Source organism: Coregonus clupeaformis, unplaced genomic scaffold (genome assembly GCF_020615455.1).
Source record: "Coregonus clupeaformis isolate EN_2021a unplaced genomic scaffold, ASM2061545v1 scaf0579, whole genome shotgun sequence".
Taxonomy (NCBI): domain Eukaryota; kingdom Metazoa; phylum Chordata; class Actinopteri; order Salmoniformes; family Salmonidae; genus Coregonus; species Coregonus clupeaformis.
The window spans coordinates 80519-107389 of NW_025534034.1; the positions used below are offsets into that span (position 1 = coordinate 80519).

General features: G+C 43.2%; 1 protein-coding gene across 1 annotated transcript; it reads right to left on the reverse strand.

Annotated features, from left to right (window-relative positions):
* On the reverse strand, positions 1 to 26025 carry LOC123481065 (mucin-5AC-like). The gene is made up of 4 exons (XM_045216025.1): positions 24331 to 26025; positions 24136 to 24200; positions 23817 to 23962; positions 1 to 563 (listed from the first exon to the last, which is right to left on the reverse strand). The coding sequence occupies exons 1-4, from the start codon at positions 25894 to 25896 to the stop codon at positions 355 to 357; spliced, it is 1986 nt and encodes a 661-aa protein (XP_045071960.1). The 5' UTR covers positions 25897 to 26025; the 3' UTR covers positions 1 to 354.
* Between the last annotated feature and the right edge of the window lie 846 nt (positions 26026 to 26871).

A 26871-nucleotide genomic window follows, 5' to 3' on the forward strand; every position in this document is an offset into this window, starting at 1 on the left:
TGTCCAGAAATTTTTATTTGTGTACACAATTGTTTATTTTCCAAACATTTAATGTTTCAGCCTGGCTAATAACATAGAAAAGACAGAGACATAGAAATGTACATTAATATGATTCACTATGGTTAAGTGTATACTTAATTGTGTACAGCATATTAGCCCTCCTTAGTGCGGATTAGTCATTCATTCACTCACTCATTAAATCCAGAAAGATATATATTTTTGTGCTTTATCAACATATTTTGGATTGATTACATTCAACTCGATAATAGAAGAGTACATTTCATAAGGCTATTAGTATTAGTAGGCCTATGTTTAGGTTATCTGTCTCATACGATATTTACAACCTATTTGAATTTAACGCTGGAAAAGCCATTGCCCTGTTGAAAGGAAATAGACAAGAGAGAAAGGGAGTAGAAAAGTGAGCAGATCCAGAGGTCTGCTCCTTGACATTGCACTGCTGGTTGTACTTGCTGTGGCAGTATTGGTTGTGACAGTTGTTGCTGCAACAGTTGTTGTAGCTGTCCCAGCAGTGGTAGCCAATGTGTTGGTGATGTTTGGTGTAGCTGTTTAAAGAAGAGGGAAGCAATTAAGTGGTTTATTAATGAATGTGTCTACTAAAATATGTTTATATACAAACCATTTAAAGGCATAATCTGGAATATGTTCTGCTATTCAATGGTCATTTCAATTAATGCTATTTACCCATTTGATTCTTGAACAAGACAACTTAAAAAATGCTATGGGTCCATACTTACGAACTCTGCTTTAACCTTCTGCTTAAACCTTTTGGAACAGCTATAGTAGCTGTTAGCTTTTCCCAAAAATGTCCCATCAGCAAGTGGCCACTCGATAAAAGGCTTAGCGGCCAAGTGTTCTTTCAACATAACATTGGCAAAATGTTGTCTTACACTACCGTTCAAAAGTTTGGGGTCACTTAGAAATGTCCTTGCTTTGCATGAAAACATACATGAAATTAGTTTGAATAGGAAATATAGCAAAATGCATAGGAAATGTAGTCATTGACAAGGTTAGAAATAATTATTTTTAATATAAATAATAATTGTGTCCTTCAAACTTTGCTTTCGTCAAATAATCCTCCATTTGCAGCAATTACAGCCTTGCAGACCTTTGGGATTCTGGTTGTCAATTTGTTGTGGTAATCTGAAGAGATTTCACCCCATGCTCCCACAAATTGGATTGGCTTGATGGGCACTTCTTACGTACCGTACAGTCAAGCTGCTCCCACAACAGCTCAATAGGGTTGAGATCCGGTGACTGTGCTGGCCACTCCATTATAGACAGAATACCAGCTGACTGCTTCTTCCCTAAATAGTTATTGCATATTTTGGAGCTGTGCTTTGGGTCATTGTCCTGTTGTAGCAGAAAATTGACTCCAATCAAGCGTAATCCACAGGGTATGGCATGGCGTTGCAAAATGGAGTGATAGCCTTCCTTCTTCAAGATCCGTTTTACCTTGTACAAATCTCCCATTTTACCACCACCAAAGCACCCCCAGACCATCACATTGCCTCCACCATGCTTGACAGATGGCATCAAGCACTCCTCCATCATCTTTTCATTTAGTCTGCGTCTCAAAAATGTTATTCTTTGTGATCCGAACACCTCAAACTTCGATTTGTCTGTCCATAACACTTTTTTCCAATCTTCCTCTGTCCAGTGTCTGTGTTTTTTTGCCCATCTGAATATTTTATTTTTATTGGCCAGTCTGAGATATGGCTTTTTCTTTGCAACTCTGCCTAGAAGGTCAGCATCCTGGAGTCGCCTCTTCACTGTTGACGTTGAGACTGGTGTTTTGTGGGTGCTATTTAATGAAGCTGCCAGTTGAGGACCTGTGAGTCCTCTTGCTCAGTTGTGCACTGGGGCCTCCCACTCCTCTTTCTATTCTGGTTAGAGCCAGTTTGTGCTGTTCTGGTTAGAGCCAGTTTGTGCTGAAGGGAGTAGTACACAGCGTTGTACGAGATCTTCAGTTTCTTGGAAATTTCGCACATGGAACAGCCTTCATTTCTCAGAACAAGAATAGACTGACGAGTTTCAGAAGAAAGTTCTTTGTTTCTGGCCATTTTGATCCTGTAATCGAACCCACAATTGCTGATGCTCCAGATACTCAACTAGTCTCAAGAAGGCCAGTTTTATTGCTTCTTTAATCAGCACAACAGTTTTCAGCTGTGCTAACATAATTGCAAAAGGGTTTTCTAATGATCAATTAGCCTTTTAAAATGATAAACTTGGATTAGCAAATACAACGTGCCATTGGAACACAAGACTGATGGTTGCTGATAATGGGCCCCTGTACGCCTATGTAGATATTCCATTTCCAGCTACAATAGACATTTACAACATTAGAAATGTCTACACTGTACAGTCGTGGTCAAACAAAGTATTGGTCTTCACAAAGTTCGCTGCTTCAGTGTTATGAGATATTTTTGTCAGATGTAACTATGGTATACTGAAGTATAATTACAAGCATTCCATAAGTGTCAAAGGCTTTTATTGACAATTACATTAAGTTTATGCAAAGAGTCAATATTTGCAGTGTTGACCCTTCTTTTTCAAGACCTCTGCAATCTGCCCTGGCATGCTGTCAATTAACTTCTGGGCCACATCCTGACTGATGGCAGCCCATTCTTGCATAATGAATGCTTGGAGTTTGTCAGAATTTGTGGGTCTTTGTTTGTCCACCCGCCTCTTGAGGATCGACCACAAGTTCTCAATGGGATTAAGGTCTGGGGAGTTTCCTGGCCATGGACCCAAAATGTCAATGTTTTGTTCCCCGAGCCACTTAGTTATCACTTTTGCCTTATGGCAAGGTGCTCCATCATGCTGGAAAAGGCATTGGTCGTCACCAAACTGTTCTTGGATGGTTGGAAGAAGTTTCTCTCGGAGGATGTGTTGGTACCATTCTTTATTCATGGCTGTGTTCTTAGGCAAAATTGTGAGTGAGCCCACTCCCTTGGCTGAGAAGCAACCCCACACATGAATGGTCTCAGGATGCTTTACTGTTGGCATGACACAGGACTGATGGTAGCGCTCACCTTTCTTCTCCGGACAAGGTGTTTTCCGGATGCCCCAAACAATCGGAAAGGGGATTCATCAGAGAAAATGACTTTACCCCAGTCCTCAGCAGTCCAATCCCTGTACCTTTTGCAGAATATAAGTCTGTCCCTGATGTTTTTCCTGGAGAGAAGTGACTTCTTTGCTGCCCTTCTTGACACCAGGCCATCCTCCAAAAGTCTTCGCCTCACTGTGCATGCAGATGCACTCACACCTGCCTGCTGCCATTCCTGAGCAAGCTCTGCACTGGTAGTGCCCCGATCCCGCAGCTGAATCAAATTGCTTTTCTTTCAAAAACAAGGACATTTCTAAGTGACCCCAAACTTTTGAATGGTAGTAAATGTAAATAAGTCCAAGGCGCTGCATTATGTGGTCAGGTCTGTCTCACTGTCTGTAGGTTCTGCCATAAGATTGGATAGAGCGCAATCAGCTCAGCTGTTTCTCTTTGCATGACAATTATCCCTAGGCATTGCCATCACGTGTTAGTAGGCAAGGGGGCATGATCAAAATCAAAACCCAACCCTCAAATATACAATGGATCTAGGAACGTAACAGCTTCCCTAAATCTCGCAAATCTATATATTTTCTTTATATTGACTTTTGCTATTTACACTTTGTAGTCAATTGTACACTAGAATCAATGTTTGACTAATATCGATGTAACATAGGCTGTGTTCAACCAGATAAGTTTTTTTTTTTTGGTTCAGCTGCTCTTTAAGGTCTAGCCAGAGATAAGGAACTTGTTCCTCCCAGTCTGAGAAGGCTGGATGAATACATTTGCATGCATCCATTAATTTGACAAAATTCAGAAGGTACATTTTTGCAACCCTGATGTTACACGCACATCCGTGTGCTTTCACTGAAAAATATTTAGGACATTTATACAAAATGTACATGTGTTTTATATTTGTATTTCACCTTGTGGAACAGTTAAATATGGAGGTTTAGCCATCTCTGTAGCGCAAGTTTACCTATATTAAGAACTTTGATTAGTTGTTGCGCTACTATCTTCTACTTCTTTCATTGGTTGATAAGATATTTGTTCAAATAAATATCAATGTGCACGCGTGACTTGTGGTAAAATAGATTGCTAATTGTGACATGTTTTCCCATTATAGTTGTTCCAAAAGGTTTAAGCAGAGGGTTAACTCAGAGTTTGTATGGGTCCATACTTACGAACACTAGAAAAAGTTTCAGTTGAACTTTCTCTGTCTCAAAATGCGCAACAGCCAATTAATACGGTACATGTTGGCTGTTCCCTTTACATTTAGCCCTATGCTAACCTGACCAGGTGGCAGTGATTATTTCCTTTAATTCTGCATCAGCCCATCAAAGATCTTAGACCACCAACCAATTGCATTTCTTAAAATAGGTCAACTAGGCCACCAGAAGGATATTTTAAACCTCAAAATGAAGTTTACTTTTGTTCCACTTGGTCTGTAAAGTGTAGTGTCCCAATATTGCATGATTTACATTTTAGTCATTTAGCAGACGCTCTTATCCAGAGCGACTTACAGTTAGTGAGTGCATAGATTTTCATACTGGTGCATGATGCATCCTTGACTAGGCTACTGGCTACTAACATTAGACAGAAATCAAAAAGGCATGTTTTCACATACAGTGCCTACAGAAATTATTCATACCCCTTGACATATTCCACATTTTGTTGTTACAGCCTGAATTCAAAATGTATTAAACATAATTTTTTTTTTTTTTTGAAATATTTGCCAATTTATTGAAATTGAAAACAGATACCTCTCTCATTTACATAAGTATTCACACCCCTTAGTCAATGCTTTGTAGAAACACCTTTGGCAGTGATTACAGTTGTGAGTCTTTCTAGGTAAGTCTCTAAGAGCTTTCCAAATCTGGATTGTGCAACATTTTGTCTCCATGCTGTTGTGCTGTTTGTTGCTCCTTGGCTATCTGCCAAACTTTTCGGTTTTTACTTTTAATACATTTACCAACGTCTTAGACTTTTTTCATTCAACTTTTTCACCCAGGATGCTTTATCTGGACATGGTTCTACAGGACCTCCATCAGCCGAAAAAGCTAAGTAGTAACATTAACACTATGCCATCTAATTGCAGATAACTATCGCCTTGTGGTGAGGATAGCCGTGTTTCAAGCACAGCTTCAGATGCAATCGTTAGGCAAGGGAAATTTAAGTGTTGGAAAGGATGAAACAGCGTCTGTGCCACCAGTAAGTACAGATAGTAGTATAAATCCCCCCGCACAGTCCCCGCAGCCGGACAATTTTCTCAAGGCTTCTGGAAAGAAATGCTGTCGGTATGCTCAACCGATGTCGCTCATTCAGCCGACAAACTTTCAACCGGTTCTCTCCATTAAGCAACGAGTCGGAGTCAAAGGCCGAGCCTTCTCAGGTCTCTCCTCCACCCGTTACGAGGTCTGAGCCGCCGAAGCCTCCTACCATTAGAGCTGACAAATTGAAAACCCTAGTCATTGGCGACTCCATTACCCGCAATATTAGTCTTAAATAGATTCATCCAGCAATCATACACTGTTTACCAGGGAGCAGGGCTACCAACGTAAAGGCTAATCTGAAGATGGTGCTGGCTAAGGCTAAAACTAGCGAGTGTAGAGAGTATAGGAATATTGTTATCCACGTCGGCACCAACGATGTTAGGATGAAACAGTCAGAGGTCACCAAGCACAACATAGCTTCAGCGTGTAAATCAGCTAGAAAGATGTTGCTAACATTTATGACAGCAAATTTCAATTCCCCCTCCCAAAAAATGACTGCGTTTTCATCTTTTGAGCTCTAGTCATGAAATCTATGCAGCCTACTCAATCACCTTTTTAAAGCTACTGTTTACAGGCCTCCTGGGCCGTATACAGCGTTCCTCACTGAGTTCCCTGAATTCCTATCGGACCTTGTAGTCATGGCAGATAATATTCAAATTTTTGGTGACTTTAATGTTCACATGGAAAAGTCCACAGATCCACTCCAAAAGGCTTTCGGAGACATCATCGACTCAGTGGTCTCTCCGGACCTACTCATTGCCACAGTCATACGCTGGATCTAGTTTTGCCCCGTGGAATAAATATTGTGGATCTAAATGTTTTTCCCTCATAATCCTAGACTATTGGACCACCATTTTATTACGTTTGCAATTGCAACAAATAATCTGCACAGACCCCAACCAAGGATTCCTAGATGCCCTTCCAGACTCCCTCCACCTACCCAAGGACGTCAGAGTACAAAAATCAGTTTAACACCTAACTGAGGATCTTAATGTAACCTTGAGCAATACCCTAGATGCAGTTACACCCCTAAAACAAAAAACATTTGTCACAAGAAATTTGCTCCCTGGCATACAGAAAATACCAGAGCCCTGAAGCAAGCTTGGAATGGAATGGAAATGGCGGTCCACCAAACTAGAAGTCTTCCGACTAGCTGGGAAAGACAGTACCGTGCAATATCAAAGAGCCCTCACTACTGCTCGATCATCCTATTTTTCCAACCTAATTGAGAAGTATAAGAACTATCCAACATTTCTTGTGTTGGATCTGACAATTAATATTGATGGTTGTACAGTCGTCTCAAATAAAACTGTGAAGGACCTCGGCATTACTCTGGACCCTGATCTCTCTTTTGACGAACATATCAAGAATATTTCAAGGACAGCTCTTTTCCATCTTCGTAACATTGCAAAAATTAGAAACGTTTTGTCCAAAAATGATGCAGAAAAGCTCATCCATGCTTTTGTCACTTCTAGATTAGACTACTGCAATGCTCTACTCTCCGGCTACCCGGATAAAGCACAAAATAAACTTAAGTTAGCGCTAAACACGGCTGCTAGAATCCTGATTGGATCATATTATTCCAGTGCTAGCCTCTCTACATTGGCTTCCTATTAAGGCTAAGGCTGATTTCAAGGTTTTGCTGCTAACCTACAAAGCATTACATGGGCTTGCTCCTACCTATCTCTCCAATTTGGTCCTACGCTATGGTCACAAGACTCAGGCCTCCTTATTGTCCCTAGAATTTCTAAGCAGGGCTTTCTCCCATAGAGCTACATTTTTATGGAATGATCTGCCTATCCATGTGAGAGACACAGACTTGGTCTCGACCTCTAAGTCTTTACTGAAGATTAATATCTTCAGTAGGTCCTATGATTGAGTGTAGTCTGGCCCAGGGGTGCGAAGGTGAACGGCAAGGCACTGGAGCAACGAACTGCCCTTGCTGTCTCTGCCTGGCCGGATTCCCTCTCTCCACCGGGATTCTGTGCCTCTGACCCAATTACGGGGGCTGAGTCACTGGCTTACTACTGCTTTTCCATGCCGTCCCTAGGAGGGGTGCTTCACTTAAGTGGGTTGAGTCACAGACGTGATCTTCCTGTCCGGTTTTGCGCCCCCCCTCGGGCTCATGCGGTGGATGAGATCTTCGTGGGCTATACTCAGCCTTGTCTCAGGGTAATAAGTTGGTGGTCTGTTGATATCCCTCTAGTGGTGTGGGGGCTGTGCTTTGGCAAAGTGAGTGGGTTATATCCTGCCTGGTTGGCCCTGGCCGGGGGTTTTGTCAGACAGGGCCACAGTGTCCGCCGACCCACCCGTCTCAGTCTCCAGTATCTAGGCTGCAATAGTCTATGTGCCAGGGGGGTAGGGTCAGTCTGTTATATCTCGTGTAATTATCCTGTCTTATCTGGTGTACTCTGTGAATTTAAGTATGCTCCCTCTAATACTCTCTCCCTCGCCCTCTCCTCCCAGGTGACCTGAACCCTAGGATCATGCCTCAGGACTACCTGGCCTGGTGACTCCTGGCTGTCCCCAGTCCACCTGGTTGTGCTGCTGCTCCAGTTTCAACTGTTCTGGCTGCAGCTGGTGAACCCTGCCTGTTCACCGGACGTACTACGTTGTCCCGGACCTGCTGTTTTCGACTCTCTCTCTCTCTACCGCACCTGCTGTCTCGACCTCTGAATGCTCGGCTATGAAAAGCCAACTGACATTCACTCCTGAGGTACTGACCTACAACCACTGTGATTATTATTTGACCCTGCTGGTCATCTATGAACATCTTGAAGAACAATCTGGCCTTAAATGGCCATGTACTCTTATAATCTCCACCCGGCACACCCAGAAGAGGACTGGCCACCCTTCAGAGCCTGGTTCCTCTCTAGGTTTCTCCTAGGTTCCTGCCATTCTAGGGAGTGTTTCCTAGCCACTGTGCTTCTACATCTGCATTGCTTACTGTTTGGGGTTTTAGGCTGGGTTTCTGTATAGCACTTTATGACATCTGCTGATGTAAAAAGGGCTATATAAATACATTTCATTGATTTGATTGATTCCCATTATTATTTTCAAAATTCTTCAATCTTGCGAACCCACTGTAGCTCATAGCAAACTTTTTAGTAAAATCCTGTCAAGAAGAGAAACACGGAATCCCAGCTAGCCTAGCTAGCTAGCCTGTAGTTTCAAATAGAGGTCACTAAGAAACGTTTTCAACGCAGCAGGAGCTGTGTTTATTTTGCTCTATTCCGGGACAATGTGGACCGTCCGGACAATCAATGTAATAACTGTTTGCTTGCAGAGGACTACAGGGGGGAAGTGGATACTCTTAGCAAACAAGTAGACAACTTACACAAGTTACTGGGGAATCCACGCCCGCCTACTTTCTCTTCCACTCCAGTATCTGGATGCCACTCAGGCCTTGTGGCAGTGTCGCCACCGTGTCGTCTCTCCACATCCGACTGGCCGGTGCTCTGCAGGGATCCCTCCCCGAAGGGGTCCCCCCCTTCCCTGGAGAATGGAGTTAGTAGGTTGCTTCTGGATGACTTAGTGGATGGTCCGATTCTTGACCCTACCAACCACCCATGGAGGCAAGTCACTCGCCGTGGAAGTCGAAAGCAGCGGCCTTTGGCAATAGGGGTCTCCTTGGTGATGGGAAGCCCAGACCGGATACAGACTTAAAACAGCTTTGCCGTCCTGGATCCCGAGGTTCCAGCGCCTTCATCCCTGGGGGCTTCCGCTTTGAGATCGGAACCGGAGGTACCTGTGCATTCATCCTCTGTTTTGTCTTCCTCTACAGTAGCTTCTACCTTGGGTTCAAATCTTCAGAGCTCCCCCCCTCATCGGACCGTGAGGGTGTCTGAGACTCCGGCCCCTTCATCAGCCACGATGGAATGTATGGCTGGCTCGGGTCCATCAGGCCCCACCTCCCATCGGTCCTTGAGGGGTCTTCTAAACCACTCGAGGCGAAAGAACATCCGGACCTCCTCAGCCATTTCATTAGCTGTCGTCATCGGCAGCTCTGTGCTGTCCTGGAGCACGAGTAAAGGACATTATAAGGCTGCTTCCTACCATTTTACGACAGCTGCCGGGGGCTGACGCTGTCATAGTCCATGTGGGGTCAAACGACATTAGAAGGGCTAGTTCGGAACTGCTGAAAATTTATTTTAAAGAACTGATTCTAGCTCTGAAAGATTAAAAAAAGCTGCCAATTATTTCAGGCCCGGCATCGTCGCTTGGCCGCGGCTGTGAAAGATTCAGCAGTTTACTGGCATTACACACCTGGCTAAAAGACTACTGTAGTTCTGTTGGCATAACTTTTATAGATTACTTTGACACCTTTTGGAAAAAGAAGATCCTCCACAGGAATGACAGAGTCCATCCAAATCATCTTGACTCCAGGACCGTGTCTGCGCATTTCAAGGCTGCGTTGAGACAATGACTTACCAGTGACCCCTGCTCAGATAATTCCTACTATTGTGTCGCTGAGTTGTCGTACTGCTTCTGCAAATGTACATCGTCCCAGGGGCATTAGCAGTCATAATATAAGTAACCTAATTGATGTCCCTCTAACTCTCTTGAATGCCTCTGTCAATCCTACAGCTATGGTATGCAGTAATCATGCGCCCATGAACCTGAGTTATACTGTTAGCACAGAGGTGGTTTTCCCTAGTAGGAAGTCCACTGTGTGCAGCTCACTCTGTACTTTCATCTCAAACATAAATATCACTGTCATGTCTACCTCTGATAAGCCTCCCAGTAAAGCAAGATAAAGATAGCCCAAGAAACAAGGTTAAGAAAATCAATAACTTGCTAGTAACAGATAACATTCATATACTGACTATCTCTGAAACTCACTTAGATAATACCTTTGATGACACAGTGGTAGCAATACATGGTTTCAACATCTTCAGAAGAACAGGAATGCCAATGGTGGAGGTCTTGCCGTGTATGTTCAGAGTCATATTCCCGTAAAGCTTAAGTCAAATGCTGTTGAAGTGATATGGCTACAGGTTCACCTGCCTCACCTAAAGCCCATTCTTGTGGGAAGCTGCTATAGACCACCAAGTGGTAACAGTCAGTATATGGATAATATGTGTGAAATGCTTGATAATGTATGTGATATCAATAGAGACTTATATTTTCTGGGTGACCGAAATATTGACTGGTTTTCTTCAATCTGCTCACTCAAGAAAAAGGTTCAAACTGTAACCTGTGCCTGCAACCTAGTTTAAGTTATCAGACAACCTACCAGGGTATTTACAAACAGCACAGGTATTGATCACATTGTTTCTAACGCTGCAGAAATATGCTACAAAGCAGTATCCAAATCCATTGGATGTAGTGATCATAATATAGTAGCCATATCTAGGAAAACCAAAGTTCCAAAGGCTGGGCCTAATATAGTGTATAAGAGTATGTTGAAAATGTTAAGAATATTTGCTAGTCTGTGGTGTGCAATGAGGAGCAACCAAAAGCTTTACTTGACACATTTATGAAATTGCTTATTCCAGTTACTAATAAGCATGCACCCATAAAGAGAATTACTATAAAAACTGTTAAATCCCTGTGGATTGATGAGGAATTGAAAAAGTGTGTGGTTGAGAGGGATGAAGCAAAAATGATGGCAATTAAGTCTGGCTGTACAGCCAATTGGCAAACATACTGTAAATTGAGAAATAATGTGACTAATCTGAACAAAAAGAAGAAGAAACTGTACTATTAAACGGTAATGATGATAAATTATATAAAGAATGATAGTAAAAAGCTTTGGAGAACCTTAAATGAAACTTTGGGCAAAAAGGCAAACTCGGCTCCATTTCATTGAATCAGATGGCTCATTCATTACAAAACCCACTGATATTGGCAACTACATTAATGATTTTTTCATTGGCAAGATTAGCAAATTTAGGCATGACATGCCAACAACAAATTCTGAACCTACAGATCCATGCATAAATGACCAAATTATGAAAGACAAACCTTGTAATTTTGAATTCCGTAAAGTGGATGTGGAAGAGGTGAAAAAAGTATTGTTGTCTATCAACAATGACAAGCCACCTGGGTCTGACAACTTGGATGGAAAACTACTGAGGTGATAGCAGATTATATTGACACTCCTATTTGGCATCTCTTCAATCTAAGCCTAAAGGAAAATGTGTGCCCTCAGGCCTGGAGGGAAGCAAAAGTAATTTCGCTACCCAATAATAGTAAAGCATCCTTTATTGGCTCATTACTGCCGACCATTAAGCCTGTTACCAAACCTTAGTAGACTTTTGGAAAAAATTGTGTTTGACCAGATACGATGCTATTTTAGCTCAAACTAAATTAACAACAGATTTTCTGCACACTTATAGGGAAGGGTGAAATCACTGCAACACTTAACAAAGAGCTGTGGTCAGTTTCAGAATGGGTGGCAAGAAATAAGTTGGTCCTAAATATTTCAAAAACTAAAAGCATTGTGTTTGGGATAAATCATTCACTACATTCAGAAATAAATAACGTGAGCAAGTTAAGGAGACTAAACTGCTTTGAGTAACCCTGGATTGTAAACTGCCTTGGCAGCAGCTAATGGGGATCCATAATAAATACAAATTGGTTGTTCATTGCTAGACAACAATTTACAGGTCTTGACATCGATTTACAAGTATATTTAGAGTACCAGTCAAACGTTTGGACACACCTACACTTTCAAGGGTTTTTCTTTATTTTTACTACTTTCTACATTTTAGAATAATAGCGAAGACATCAAAACTATGAAATAGCAAATATGGAATCATGTAGTAACCCAAAAAGTGTTAAACAAAACAAAATACATGTTATATTTGATATTCTTCAAATAGCCACCCTTTGCCTTGATGACAGCTTTGCACACTCTTGGCATTCTCTAAACCAGCTTCACCTGGAATGCTTTTCCAACAGTCTTGAAGGAGTTCCCACATATGCTGATCACTTGTTGGCTGCTTTTCCTTCACTCTGCGGTCAGACTCATCCCAAACATCTCAATTGGGTTGAGGTCAGTGGATTGTGGAGGCCAGGTCATCTGATGCAGCACTCCATCACTCTCCTTCTTGGTAAAATAGCCCTTACACAGCCTGGAGGTGTGTTGGGTCTTTCACCTGTTGAAAAACAAATGATAGTCCCACTAGGCCCAAACCAGATGGGATGGCACATCGCTGTAGAATGCTGTGGAAGCCATGCTGGTTAAGTGTTCCTTGAATTCTAAATAAAGCAAAGCACCCCCACACCATAACACCTCCTCCTCCATGCTTTGCAGTGGGAACTACACATGCAGAGATCATCCGTTCACCCACACCGTGTCTCACAAAGACAAGACGGTTGGAACCAAAAATATCAAATTTGGACTCCAGACCAAAGGACACATTTCCACCGGTCTAATGTCAATTGCTCATATTTCTTGGCCCAAGCAGGTCTCTTCTTCTTATTGGTGTCCTTTAGTAGTGGTTTCTTTGCAGCAATTCGACCATGAAGGCCTGATTCACACAGTCCCCTGTGAACATTTGATGTTGATATGTGTCTGTGACTTGAATTCTGTGAAGCCTATATTTGGGCTGCAATTTCTGAGGCTGGTAACTCTAATGAACTTATCCTCTGCAGCAGAGGTAACACTGGGTCTTCCATTCCTGTGGTGGTCCTCATGAGAGCCAGTTTCATCATAGTGCTTGATGGTTTTTGCGACTGAAGAAACTTTCAAAGTTCTTGAAATGTTTCGTATTGACTGACCTTCATGTCGTAAAGTAATGATGGACTGTCGTTTCGCTTTGCTTATTTGAGCTGTTCTTGCCATAATATGGATTTGGTCTTTTACCAAATAGGGTTATCTTCTGTATACCACCCCTACCTTATCACAACACAACTGATTGGCTAAAATGCATTAAGAAGGAAAGAAATTCCACAAATTAACATCTTACTAGACACACCTGTTAAATGAAATGCATTCCAGGTGACTACCTCATGAAGCTGGTTGAGAGAATTCCAAGAGTGTGCAAAGCTGTTATCAAGGCAAAGGGTGGCTATTTGAAGAATCTCAAATATAAAATATTTTTTGATTTGTTTAACACTTTTTTGGTTACTGCATGATTCCATATGTGTTATTTCATAGTTCTGATGTCTTCACTATTATTCTAAAATGTAGAAAATAGTAAAAATAAAGAAAAACCCTTGAATGAGTAGTGTAAGTGAAAACTGTAACTTGGCAACTCAGGTAGAATCACTGTCTTCTTGGTAAGCAACTCCAGTGTAGATTTGGCCTTGTGTATTAGGTTTTATTGTCCTGCTGAAAGGTGAATTCATCTCCCAGTGTCTGGTGGAAAGCAGACTGAACCAGGTTTTCCTATAGGATTTTGCCAGCTTATTCCGTTAATTTTTTGTCCTGAAAAACTCCCCAGTCCTAAATGATTACAAGCATACCCATAACATGACGCAGCCACCACTATGCTTGAAAATATGAAGAGTGGAACTTTTTTTCAGGACAAAAAGTTGCTTTGCCACATTTTTTGCACTATTACTTTAGTGCCTTGTTGCAAACAGGATGCATGTTTTAGAATATGTGTATTACGTACATGCTTCTTTATTTTTCCTTTGTCTACTAGGTTTATTGTGGAGTAACTACAATGTTGTTGATCCATCCTTAGTTTTATCCTATCATAGCCATTCTACTCTAACTGTTTTAAAGTCACCATTGGCCTCATGGTGAAATGCTTGAGCGGATTCCTTCCTCTCCGGCAACTGAGTTAGGAAGGACGCCTGTATCTTTGTAGTGACTGGGTGTATTGATACACCATCCAAAGTGTAATTAATAACTTGCTCAAAGGAATATTCAATGTCATTTTCTTTTTTTTTGTATTTTGTATTTTTTTTTACCCATTTACCAATAGGTACCCTTCTTTTTGAGGCATTGGAAAACTTCCCTGGTCTTTGTGGTTGAATCTGTGACTGTGTCCGAATAGCCATACATGCATCCTAAATAGTAGGCCGTTTGACTATGCGAAAAATGAAAGTTTAATAGTATGCAACATTTCGAAAATGTGGTGTACTTTAAATGCCCGCATGTCATTTCAGCTTTGGTAACAGCCTATCCATTATATATGGAGCTGCGCTACCGAAATCAACGAATAGCGGGACACAATGCAATCATGCAGAATGTATTCTCAGTATGCGAAAATAGAATGCTCGATAGTATGCAACATTTCAAAAAACGAGTATAGTCTACATGCCAGGATGTTATACTCATTTCGGCTCTTCATCTAGTAGAATTAGCTTGGCTCTCTCTGTGTGTAGGGGTGAGGAGGGGTTTCTTTGTTGGCAGAAAGCAATGGCTAGCTAGTATGCTAACTATTCTAGCTAACTAACTGGCTGAATAAGTTGACGACGGACTCGCTCAAGCTGTCGGGACTAACCCACAACGTTAGACACGGACATGAATGATTTGCTTGGCGTGTTGACACACTGGTGGTTTGTTGTGGCCGAATATTGGTGCTAAACCATGTTGTTGGAGGCCGGCATGCTAGTTGGCTGTGGCGTCATATGACTAGGTGCCCTGGATGGTTTTCACAGAATAATACTGTACCAAGTTAGCTAGCTGAATAAACTAAGTTAGTCTATTCCGAGAAAACATTGAACCGCTGTAGTTTACAACAATTATAGTTTCTGAGGTGGAAGTTGGGAGAGTTATATTTGGGTGTTTCAGTGAAACGTAAGTGAGGGAGGCCCCGTTCTCTCGCTTTCCCAGATGTTTAGTTAATTTCATTCCGATCTCCTTTGCATTATTGTAGCCATTTTCTGTAGCCTGTCAACTATGCCTCTGTCTATCCCTGTTTTCTCCTCTCCGCACAGGCTATACAAACGCCTCACACCACGTGGCTGCTGCCTCTCTAACCTGGTGGTCCCTCCACGCACGACCCACGTGGAGTTCCAGGTCTCCGGCAGCCTCTGGAACTGCCGTTCTGCGGCCAACAAGGCAGAGTTCATCTCAGCCTATGCTACCCTCCAGTCGCTCGACTTCTTGGCGCTGACGGAAACATGGATTACCACTGAAAACACTGCTACTCCTACTGCTCTCTCCTCGTCTGACCATGTGTTCTCGCATACACCGAGAGCATCTGGTCAGCGGGGTGGTGGCACAGGAATCCTCATCTCTCCCAAGTGGACATTCTCTCTTTTTCCCCTGACCCATCTGTCTATCTCCTCATTTGAATTCCATGCTGTCACAGTCACTAGCCCATTCAAGCTTAACATCCTTGTCATTTATCGCTATCCAGGTTCCCTTGGAGTGTTCATCAATGAGTTTGATGCCTTGATAAGTTCCTTTCCTGAGGATGGCTCACCCCTCACAGTTCTGGGTGACTTCAACCTCCCTACGTCTACCTTTCACTCATTTCTCTCTGCCTCCTTCTTTCCACTCCTCTCCTCTTTTGACCTCACCCTCTCACCGCCCCCCCCCTACTCACAAGGCAGGCAATACGCTTGACCTCATCTTTACTAGATGCTGTTCTTCTACTAATCTCACTGCAACTCCCCTCCAAGTCTCTGACCACTACTTTGTATCCTTTTCTCTCTCGCTCTCCTCCAACACTACTCACTCTGCCCCTACTCAGATGGTAATGCGCCGTCGCAACCTTCGCTCTCTCTCTCCCGCTACTCTCTCCTCTTCCATCCTATCATCTCTTCCCTCTGCTCAATCCTTCTCCCTCCAATCTCCTGATTCTGCCTCCTCAACCCTCCTCTCCTCCCTTTCTGCATCCTTTGACTCTCTATGTCCCCTATCCTCCTGGCCAGCTTGGACCTCCCCTCCTGCTCATTGGCTTGATGACTCATTGCGAACTCACAAAACAGGGCTCCGGGCAGCCGAGTGGAAATGGAGGAAAACTAGACTCCCTGCGGACCTGGAATCTTTTCACTCCCTCCTCTCTACATTTTCTTCATCTGTTTCTGCTGCTAAAGCCACCTTCTACCACTCTAAATTCCAAGCATCTGCCTCTAACCCTAGGAAGCTCTTTGCCACCTTCTCCTCCCTGCTGAATCCTCGTCCCCCTCCCCCCCTCCTCCCTCTCTGTGGATGACTTTGTCAACCATTTTGAAAAGAAGGTTGACAACATCCGATCCTCGTTTGTTAAGTCTAATGACACTGCTGGTCCTGCTCACACTGCCCTGCCCTATGCTTTGACTTCTTTCTCCCCTCTCTCTCCAGATGAAATCTTGTGACTTGTGACGGCCGGCCACCCAACAACCTGCCCGCTTGACCCTATCCCCTCCTCTCTTCTCCAGACCATCTCCGGTGACCTTCTCCCTTGCCTCACCTCGTTCATCAACTCATCCTTGACCGCTAGCTATGTCCCTTCCGTCTTCAAGAGAGCGAGAGTTGCACCCCTTCTCAAAAAACCTACACTCGATCCCTCCGATGTCAACAACTACAGACCAGTATCCCTTCTTTCTTTTCTCTCCAAAACTCTTGAGCGTGCCGTCTTTAGCCAACTCTCTTGCTATCGCTCTCAGAATGACCTTCTTGATCCAAACCAGTCAGGTTTCAAGACTGGTCATTCATCTGAGACTGCTCTTCTCTGTGTCACGGAGGCTCTCCGCACTGCTAAAGCTAACTCTCTCTCCTCTGCTCTTGTCCTTCTAGACCTGTCTGCTGCCTTTGATACTGTGAACCATCAGATCCTCCTCTCCACCCTCTCCGAGTTGGGCATCTCCGGCGCGGCTCACTCTTGGATTGCGTCCTACCTGACTGGTCACTCCTACCAAGTGGAGTGGCGAGAATCTGTCTCCGCACCACATGCTCTCACCACTGGCTCAGTTCTAGGCCCTCTCCTATTCTTGCTATACACCAAGTCACTTGGCTCTGTCATATCCTTACATGGCCTCTCCTATCATTGCTACGCAGACGACACACAACTAATCTTCTCCTTTCCCCCTTCTGATAACCAGGTGGCAAATCACATCTCTGCATGTCTGGAAGACATATCAGTGTGGATGACGGATCACCACCTCAAGCTGAACCTCGGCAAGAAGGAGCTGCTCTTCCTCCCGAAAAGGACTGCCCGTTCCATGATCTCGCCATCACGGTTGACAACTCCGTTGTGTCCTCCTCCCAGAGTGCGAAGAGCCTTGGCGTGAACATAGACAACACCCTGTCGTTCTCCGCTAACATCAAGGCGGTGACCCGATCCTGTAGGTTCATGCTCTACAACATTCGGAGAGTACGACCCTGCCTTACACAGGAAGCGGCACAGGTCCTAATCCATTCACTTGTCGTCTCCCGTCTGGATTACTGCAACTCGCTGTTGGCTGGGCTCCCTGCCTGTGCCATTAAACCCCTACAACTCATCCAGAATGCCGCAGCCCGTCTGGTGTTCAACCTTCCCAAGTTCTCTCACGTCACCCCGCTCCTCCGCACACTCCACTGGCTTCCAGTTGAAGCTCGCATCTGCTACAAGACCATGGTGCTTGCCTACGGAGCTGTGAGGGGAACGGCACCTCCGTACCTTCAGGCTCTGATCAGTTCCTACACCCAAACGAGGACATTGCGTTCATCCACCTCTGGCCTGCTGGCCCCCCTACCTCTGCGGAAGCACAGTTCCCGCTCAGCCCAGTCAAAACTGTTCGCTGCTCTGGCACCCCAATGGTGGAACAAGCTCCCTCACGACGCCAGGACAGCGGAGTCACTCACTACCTTCCGGAGACACTTGAAACCCCACCTCTTTAAGGAATATTTGGGATAGGATAAAGTAATCCTTCTACCCCCCCTTACCCCACCCCAAAGAAAAAAGAAGAAAAAAAAACATATTGTAAAGTGGTTATCCCACTGGCTATAAGGTGAAGCTCCAATTTGTAAGTCACTCTGAATAAGAGCGTCTGCTAAATGATGTAAATGTAAATGTAAATTCAATGCACACTTTTCCACAATATATTAGAAGAAGTGGGCCTTAGTTCTCTGCAAGTAGCCAACAACAAAACTTAATTGGGAAGTTGCCCGAAACTTCTGCGGTGGTGCTCAAATGTAGGCTAAGTAGTTTTTGTTCTCCTTAAAATGATCACAAGTATTATTGCATCGTAGGCTGCATCTTCGAATGTCTTTAAAAAATGTTTTACCCAAAGTGGATTTCTGATTTTTCTATTTTAAACTAAATAATGAAACATCTTTTGATTTCTGAATGTGTTGGCATCACTCGAGATGTGGCTGCGTATTGATGTCATGTTAATCAGGCCTTTTGATTTGAACAGATTGTTTTCGTTTTGTTGGCTAGGCTACCCATTTAATTATTTAATTTATGGATCATGTTCCCAATGATCAGTGCTTTAGTTTATTATGTTGCTGTTCAGCGGTTCTGAGTTTGTGATAAACCCGACTGTCCACGTTTTTCTGTGCAATGGCCTTTTGATTTCAACATTTGTAAAGTTTTGGTGTGTGTACTAGGCTATTTGATCTAATATATACTTTTTACGGCACTTTGATTTCACCAATAAATATGTTGAAATGGAACCAAATGATCTGTTTCTGTCTTCAGTCCTTTGTAAAAAGGATAGCTGAACTACACTGAACAAAGACAAACGCAACATTAAACAATTTCAAAGATTTTACTGAGTTACAGTTCATATAAGGAAATCAGTTAATTGAAATGAATTCATTAGGCCCTAATCTATGGATTTCACATGACTGGGAATACAAATATGCATCTGTTGGTCTCAGATACCTTTTTTTTAAAGGTAAGGGCATGGGATCAAAAAACCAGTCAGTATCTGGTGTGACCACCATTTGCCTCATGCAGCGCGACACATCTCTTTCGCATTGAGTTGGAATGTTGTCCCACTCCTCTTCAATGGCTGTGCGAAGTTAATGGATATTGGAGGGAACTGGAACACGCTGTCGTACACGTCGATCCAGAGCATCCCAAACATGCTCAAAGGGTGACATGTCTGGTGAGTATGCAGGCCACGGAAGAAAATGTTTAGCTTCCAGGAAATGTGTACAGATCCTTGCGACATGGGGCCGTGCATTATCATGCTGAAACATGAGGTGATGGAGGTGGATGAATGGCACAACAATGGGCCTCAGGATCTCATCACGGTATGTCTGTGCATTCAAATTGCCATCGATAAAATGCAATTGTGTTTGTTGTCCGTAGCTTACAGCGCCTTGCAAAAGTATTCATCCCACTTGGCATTTTCCCTATTTTGTTGCATTACAACCTGTAATTTAATTGGATTTTTATTTGGATGTCATGTAATGGACATACACAAAATAGTCCAAATTGGTGAAGTGAAATGAAAGAAATAACTTGTTTCAAAAAATTCAAAAAAATAAATAACGGAAAAGCAGTGCGTGCATAAGTATTCACGCCCTTTGCTATGAAGACCCTAAATAAGATCTGGTGCAACCAATTACCTTCAGAAGTCACATAATTGTGCAATCTAAGTGTCACATGATTTGTCACATGATCTCAGTATATATACACCTGTTCTGAAAGGCCCCAGAGTCTGAAAACACCACTAAGCAAGGGGCACCACCAAGCAAGCGGCACCATTAAGACCAAGGAGCTCTCCAAACAGGTCAGGGACAAAGTTGTGGAGAAGTACAGATCAGGGTTGGGTTATAAAAAAACAAGAAACCTGCCAAGAGAGAGCAGCCGCAGGCAAGGAAGGCATTAATCAGAGGCACAAAGAGACCAAAGAGAACCCTGAAGGAGCTGCAAAGCTCCACAGCAGAGATTGGAGTATCTGTCCATAGGACCACTTTAAGCCGTACACTCCACAGAGCTGGGCCTTATGGAAGAGTGACCAGAAAAAAGCCATTGCTTGAAGAAAAAAATAAGCAAACACGTTTGGTGTTCGCCAAAAGGCATGTGGGAGACTCCCCAAACATATGGAAGAAGGTACTCTGGTCAGATGAGACTAAAATTGAGCTTTTTGGCAATCAAGGAAAAAGCTATGTCTGGCGCAAACCAAACACCTCTCATCACCACGAGAACATGGACTGGGAAACTGGTCAGAATTGAAGGAATGATGGATGGCACTAAATACAGGGACATTCTTGAGGGAAACCTGTTTCAGTCTTCCAGAGATTTGAGACTGGGACAGAGGTTCACCTTCCAGCAGGACAATGACCCTAAGCATACTGCTAAAGCAACACTTGAGTGGTTTATGGGTAAACATTTAAATGTATTTGAATGGCCTAGTCAAAGCCCAGACCTCAATCCAATTGAGAATCTGTGGTTTGACTTAAAGATTGCTGTACACCAGCGGAACCCATCTAACTTGAAGGATCTGGATCAGTTTTGCAAAAATCCCAGTGGTTAGATGTGCCAAGCTTATAGAGACATACCCCAAGAGACTTGCAGCTGTAATTGCCGCAAAAGGTGGCTCTACAAAGTATTGCCTTTGGGGGGGGTGAATAGTTATGCACGCTCAAGTTTTCATTTTTTTGGTATTATTTCTTGTTTGTTTCACAATAAAACATATTTTGCATCTTCAAAGTGGTAGGCATGTTGTGTAAATCAAATGATACAAACCCCACAAATATCCATTTTAATTCCAGGTTGTAAGGCAACAAAATAGGAAAAATGCCAAGGTGGGTGAATACTTTTGCAAGCCACTGTATGCCTGCCCATACCATAACCCCAATGCCACCATGGGGCACTCTGTTCACAACATTGACATCAGCAAACCACACGACACCATCTGCCCGGTACAGTGAAACTGGGATTCATTTGTGAAGAGCACACTTCTCCAGTGTGCCAGTGGCCATCGAAGGTGAGCATTTGCCCATTGAAGTCGGTTACGACGCCAAACTGCAGTCAGGTCAAGACGCTGGTGAGGACGACAAGCACGCAGATGAGTTTCCCTGAGACGGTTTCCGACAGTTTGTACAGAAATTCTTAGGTTATTCCAACCCACAGTTTAATCAGCTGTCTGGGTGGCTCGTCTCAAATAATCCAGCAGGCAATGTTCCCTCACATCTTTGGGGGCACTGAGCAAATGTTTTAACGTTGTAAGAATTTTGTGCAACTTCTGGTGTGCGTTTACAGTGAACACTGAGGCTGTACCCTTACAGTTTTTGACAGTAGTTATCGTGGCTATTTGAGCATAATGTAGGCCTACCAACAAAACCAATAGAGCAAATCCCATAACATTTTCACATGGAAATAGCTTTTGATTTCTATGATATAGCCTACAGTAGCCTATATGTGGTCTTCAATGCAGGCCTACATTGCATAAGCCTTTAAAAAACATTTACACATTATGAAGGGCTTGATATTAATTCTTTTTTTGCTTGGTCTGTAACACCATGGGCCAAATAGGTGACTGTAAATTGCATTGTGTTGTATGATTTAAGAAACCACTTTACAAAATACTATTAATTATTATTACCATACAGAGAATTAGACAATGTAGGCTACCCCTCTGTCTATTGGCTTATTTGCATATTCAAGCCTGTCTCAAAATACAACACTGCCCCTTTAATTGAGACATACGATTTTTACCTGACTGGCTTTTCAAAGACAGCTTGAAATGTAGCCTACATGTTTTGTGCTCTTGTAGGAAGCAGTAACTCCCCATTGCTGACCTATACTTATCTATAACTGGCATAATAACTGGCTAACTAGCAAAGAATATCAACATATGTGCACATGCGCGGCTCTGTGCTCTGATCTAAACTGATCTGAAAAGTGCATTCACTCAGAGGGTGATTAAAAGACCGCTCGTGGGCTACACACGCCAATATAATTCTACTCCGTTGCGCTCTGGCTCTGCCTTCAACAAAATCACAGACTCAATCTTGATTGCCAACAAGGGTTTTGCCACCAAGTACTAAGTCATGTTTTGCAGAGGGGTCAAATACTTATTTCTCTCATTGAAATGCAAATCAATTTATAACATTTTTGACATGCGTTTTTTCTGGATTTTTTTGTTGTTATTCTGTCTCTCACTGTTCAAATAAACCTACCATTAAAATTATAGACTGATCATTTCTTTGTCAGTGGGCAAACGTACAAAATTAGCAGGGGATCAAATACTTTTTTCCCTCACTGTATATTTTTGTTCAGTATATATGGTATACTATGGTATAGATCGACGGTGATAGTCTGCCTATAACCAGCTTGAGTAGGCCTTAAACTCCATTCCTATTCTATTCAGAGTTTAGAGAAATTAATCAAAAAGGAAATTAGCTATTATCAGGGTGGTTAATGTGATGCATGTCTGTTGAATTTGGAAAAAATCTACCTGCATTCGGCGCCGCCATACCTACTCAGCCAATCAGGAGATGCTACTGCGTTGTGGCCGTAGCATACTGCATACTTTTAAATAAACATTACATGCTAAATAGGATGCGACAATGAGTGAATAGTATGCAGTTTATGTAGTACGCTAGTTTGGGTATTTGGACATGCACTGTGTTTGAAATTCACTGCTCGACTGAGGGACCTTACAGATAATTGTGTGGGGTACAGAGATGAGGTAGTCATTAAAAAATCATGTTAAACATTATTATTGCACACTGTGTGAGTCCGTGCAACTTATGTGATTTTTTTTATCCTGAACTTATTTAGGCTTGCCATAACAAAGGGGTTGAATACTTATTGACTCAAGACATTTCAGCTTTTCATGTTTAATAGATTTGAAAACATTTCTAAAAACATAATTCCACTTTGACATTCAGTGACAAAGAATATCTAAATTGAATCCGTTTTAAATTCAGGCTGTAACACAACAAAATGTGGAAGAAGTCAAGGCATGTGGATACTTTCTGAAGGCACTGTTTATGACAACAGCTGGTCCACGATGATCGATTCAAATAACACGTGACGAAGTGGATGATTATAATAATGCATATAAAATATTCTACATTTAAGTGTAGGCCTACACGTCTATGTAATATACGTAGGTCTAATAAACGTGATTATTAGCAGTGTGCCTGTCTACAAGGGTGAAGAAAGATGCAGCTCCTCATTAAAAGTAGGTTTTATTATCTTCATTTTCTGTGTTTGCTGCATGTCCCTTCGCAATACACTAACTAAATAAATGTAATTCTACATTTCATTTCAAAAAACCATATCTCGCCTGGGATTAGAATTTACGGCAAAAATTAACAAGAGCCAGGCTCGCTACACTGTGAGCAATTCATTCAGTTGAAATGTTCTGGGTGTTTTAGAATATTTTATCGTTTGACTTCTGTTACTCTTATGGAAAAGTGTTCTATTACTTCAACATTTGTAATTGGCTGATGCAGAATTTGTCACTGGACACTATCATTGCCACCTGGTCAGGTTAGCATAGGGTTAAATGTGCCAGGTTATGTAATGGGAACAGCTAACATGTAGCGTTTCATCAGGTGCAACTACGTCAGCGATTTTAATTGGCAAATTTCGAGAAATTTCGTAAGTAATTTTTCTTATGTTCGTAAGTATGTCTTAACCTATCATAACCGAAAATATAATGTTGTATTACGCCATTGTTTCAGGACATACACTAACCTGCAATGATACTGCTAGTTATGACATTCAGGAAGACGGTTGATGTATTGATGGTCATCTTGAGGGATTCCTCAGCACTGGTAATGGTAGGAACCACTGTCTGGTTCTTGAAGATCAAGTTGGTTTGCACACCCACAGACCCATTCCTAAAATTATGAAAGGTAATGAGGAAGATGGATGGTGGTTAGATAGGTATTTCTGTTGACAGTATTCTGTACCTTTTTTAAACTGAACTAATGAAGATGCTAAAAGTATGTAGGCAGTAGCAAAAGTTTTAATTGAAAGCCAAATAATAGACTGTAAACAATTATGGACTCACCAGAAATGTATGACGATGCATCTCAGGAAAGTGAAAGGATACATCAACTTGTACCCTCGATTCAACTGCAGAAAACCAGAAGATTTTTATGGATGATTTAATTTAAATGATTGCTTTATATTCTCCAAATATTAAGGTCAATGGCTATAATCATTGGTTTTAAGATTGGATTTGTGTTGGTGATTTGTGAATTACCTCAGTTGTGACATTATAAACCAGATATTTATACTGTTGGGACTCAGGGTTGTTGTAGGCTGAGATGAAAACACGCATAATGCGAAATTCTAGAACCAGGTACCCCTCATTTGGTTGTGGGGGATCTGTGGATGCAGCTGTGGTTGTTCTGGGGTTAGCTGTAGTTGTGGGAGCAGCTGTGGCAGTAGTTACAGCAGCGACTGTGGTTGTCGTTGGTGCAGATATGGTTGTTGTGGAAGCAGCTGTGGTTGTTGTTGCAGCAGCTGTGGTTGTTGTGGGTGCAACTAAAGTTGTTGTGGCTGCAGCTATTGTTGTTGTGGCGGCAGCTGTGGTTGTTGTGGAGGTAGCCGTAGTTGTGGTGCAGGCAGCTGTGCTGGTAGTTACAGTAGCTGTGGTTGTCATTGGTGCAACTGTTGTTGTTGTGGGAGCAACCGTGGCTATTGTGGGTGCAGCTGTGGTTGTTGAGTGAATGGCTGTTGTTGTTTTAGCCCCAGCTGCAGTTGTCATTCGTGCTGTTGTTGTTGTTGTGGGAATAGCTGTGGTTGTTGTGTGAAAAACGGTGGTGGTTGTGGGTGCAGTTGTGGTTGTTGTGTGACCAACTGTGGTTGATGTGGGTGCAGCTATAGTAGTTTTCGCCACAACTGACGATGTCGTTGGTGCAGCTGTGGTAGGTGCACTTACAGCTGTAATTGTTGTTGGTGCTGATGTAGTTTTTGTTGGAGCAGCAGTGGCTGTTGCAGGAGAAGCTTTGGTTGTTGTAGCCGCAGATGTAATTATTGTTGGTGCTGCTGTGATTGTTGTGGGAGTGGCTGTGGTTGTTGTGGGGGAGGGTGTGGTTGTTTTAGTCATAGTTGTCGTTGCTGTTGATGTGGTTATTGTGGGAGCAGTTCTGGTTGTTGTGGGAGTAACTCTTGTTGATGTGGGTGCAGCTCTGGTTGATGTGGGTGCAGCTGTGGTTGTTGTGGGAGCACCTGTGGTTGTTGTTGCCACAGCTGTAGTTGTCGTTGGTGCTGCTGTGGTTTTTGTGGGAGCAGCACTGGCTGTTGTGGGGGCAGCTTTTGTTGATATATCAGCAGCTGTTATTGTTGTGGCAGAAACTGTGGTTGTTTTGGGAGCAGCTGTGGTTGGTGTGGGAGCAACTGGATTTGTTGTGGGAGCACTTGTGGTTGTTGTGGAAGCAGCTGTGGTTGTTTTGGAAGCAGCTGTGGTTGTTTTGGAAGCAGCTGTGGTTGTTGTGGGTGACGCAGGTGTTTTCGTTGTCACCACTGTGGTTGGTGTGGGAGCAGGTATATTTATTGTGGGAGAAGCAGTGGCTGTAGCAGGAGCAGATGTGGTTGTTGTGGGTGCAGTTTTCGTTTTTGTAGCCGCAGATGTAATTGTTGTTGGTGCTGCTGTGGTTGTTGTGGGAGCAGCTGCAGTTGTTGTGGGAACAGCTGTGGTTGTTGTGGGTACAGCTGTGCTTGTTGTAGCCACAACATTTTTTTGCGTAGCAGCAGCTGTGGTTGTCATTGGGGCTGCTTTAATTGTTGTGGTGGATGCTGTGGATGTTGTTAATGCAACAGTCATTGTTGTTGGGATGGCTGTGGTTGTTAGAACCACAGGTTTTGTTAATGTAGAAGCAGCTGTGGTGGTTGTGGGTGCAGCTGTGGCTGTTGTGGGTGCAGCTGTGGTGGTTGTGGGTGCAGCTGTGGTGGTTGTGGGTGCAGCTGTGGTGGTTGTGTGTGCAGTTGTGGTTGTTGTGGGAGCAGCTGTGGTTGTTGTGTGAATGGCTGTGGTTGTTGTATCCCCAGCTGTTTTTGTCGTGGGTGCAGCTGAAGTTGTTTTCGCCGCAACTGTAGTTGTAGATGGTGCAGCTGTGGTTTTGGTGGGTGCACCTGTGGTTGTTGTAGCCGCAGCTGTAATTGTTGTTGGTGCTGATGTGGTTGTTGTGGGAGTGGCTGTGGTTGTTGTGGGAGCAGCTGTGGTTGTTGTGTGAATGGCTGTGGTTGTTGTATCCCCAGCTGTTTTTGTCGTGGGTGCAGCTGTAGTTGTTTTCGCCGCAACTGTAGTTGTAGATGGTGCAGCTGTGGTTTTGGTGGGTGCACCTGTGGTTGTTGTAGCCGCAGCTGTAATTGTTGTTGGTGCTGATGTGGTTGTTGTGGGAGTGGCTGTGGTTTTTGTGGGAGCAGCTGTGGTTGTTGGGGATACGGCTGTGCTTGTTGTAGCCACAGCTGTTTTTGTCATAGCAGCAGCTGTGGTTGTCATTGGGGCTACTTTGGTTGTTGTGGGTGCAGTTGTGGTTGTTGTAGCCGCAGATGTAATTGTTGTTGGTGCTATTGTGGTTGTTGTAACCACAGCTGTTTTTGTCGTAGCAGCAGCTGTGGTTGTTGTGGGACCAGCTGTGGTTGATATGGGTGAAGCTGCAGTTGTTCTGGGAGCAGATGTGTTTGATGTAGGAGCAAATTTGGTTGTTGTGAGGGAATATGTGGTTGTTATGGGAGCCGCTGTTGTCGGGGGAGGAACTGTTGTGGTAACAGGAGCTGTGGTCGTCATTGGTGCTGA

Excerpts from the sequence above, each read along its gene's own strand:
- LOC123481065 (XM_045216025.1), bottom strand. The coding sequence starts at position 25,896 with ATGACTGTTGCATTAACAACATCCACAGCATCCACCACAACAATTAAA. Across the intron at positions 24,201-24,330 it reads TTTATAATGTCACAACTGAG|TTGAATCGAGGGTACAAGTT; the intron begins GTAATTCACAAA and ends GGTTTTCTGCAG. Across the intron at positions 23,963-24,135 it reads TGCATCGTCATACATTTCTG|GAATGGGTCTGTGGGTGTGC; the intron begins GTGAGTCCATAA and ends TCATAATTTTAG.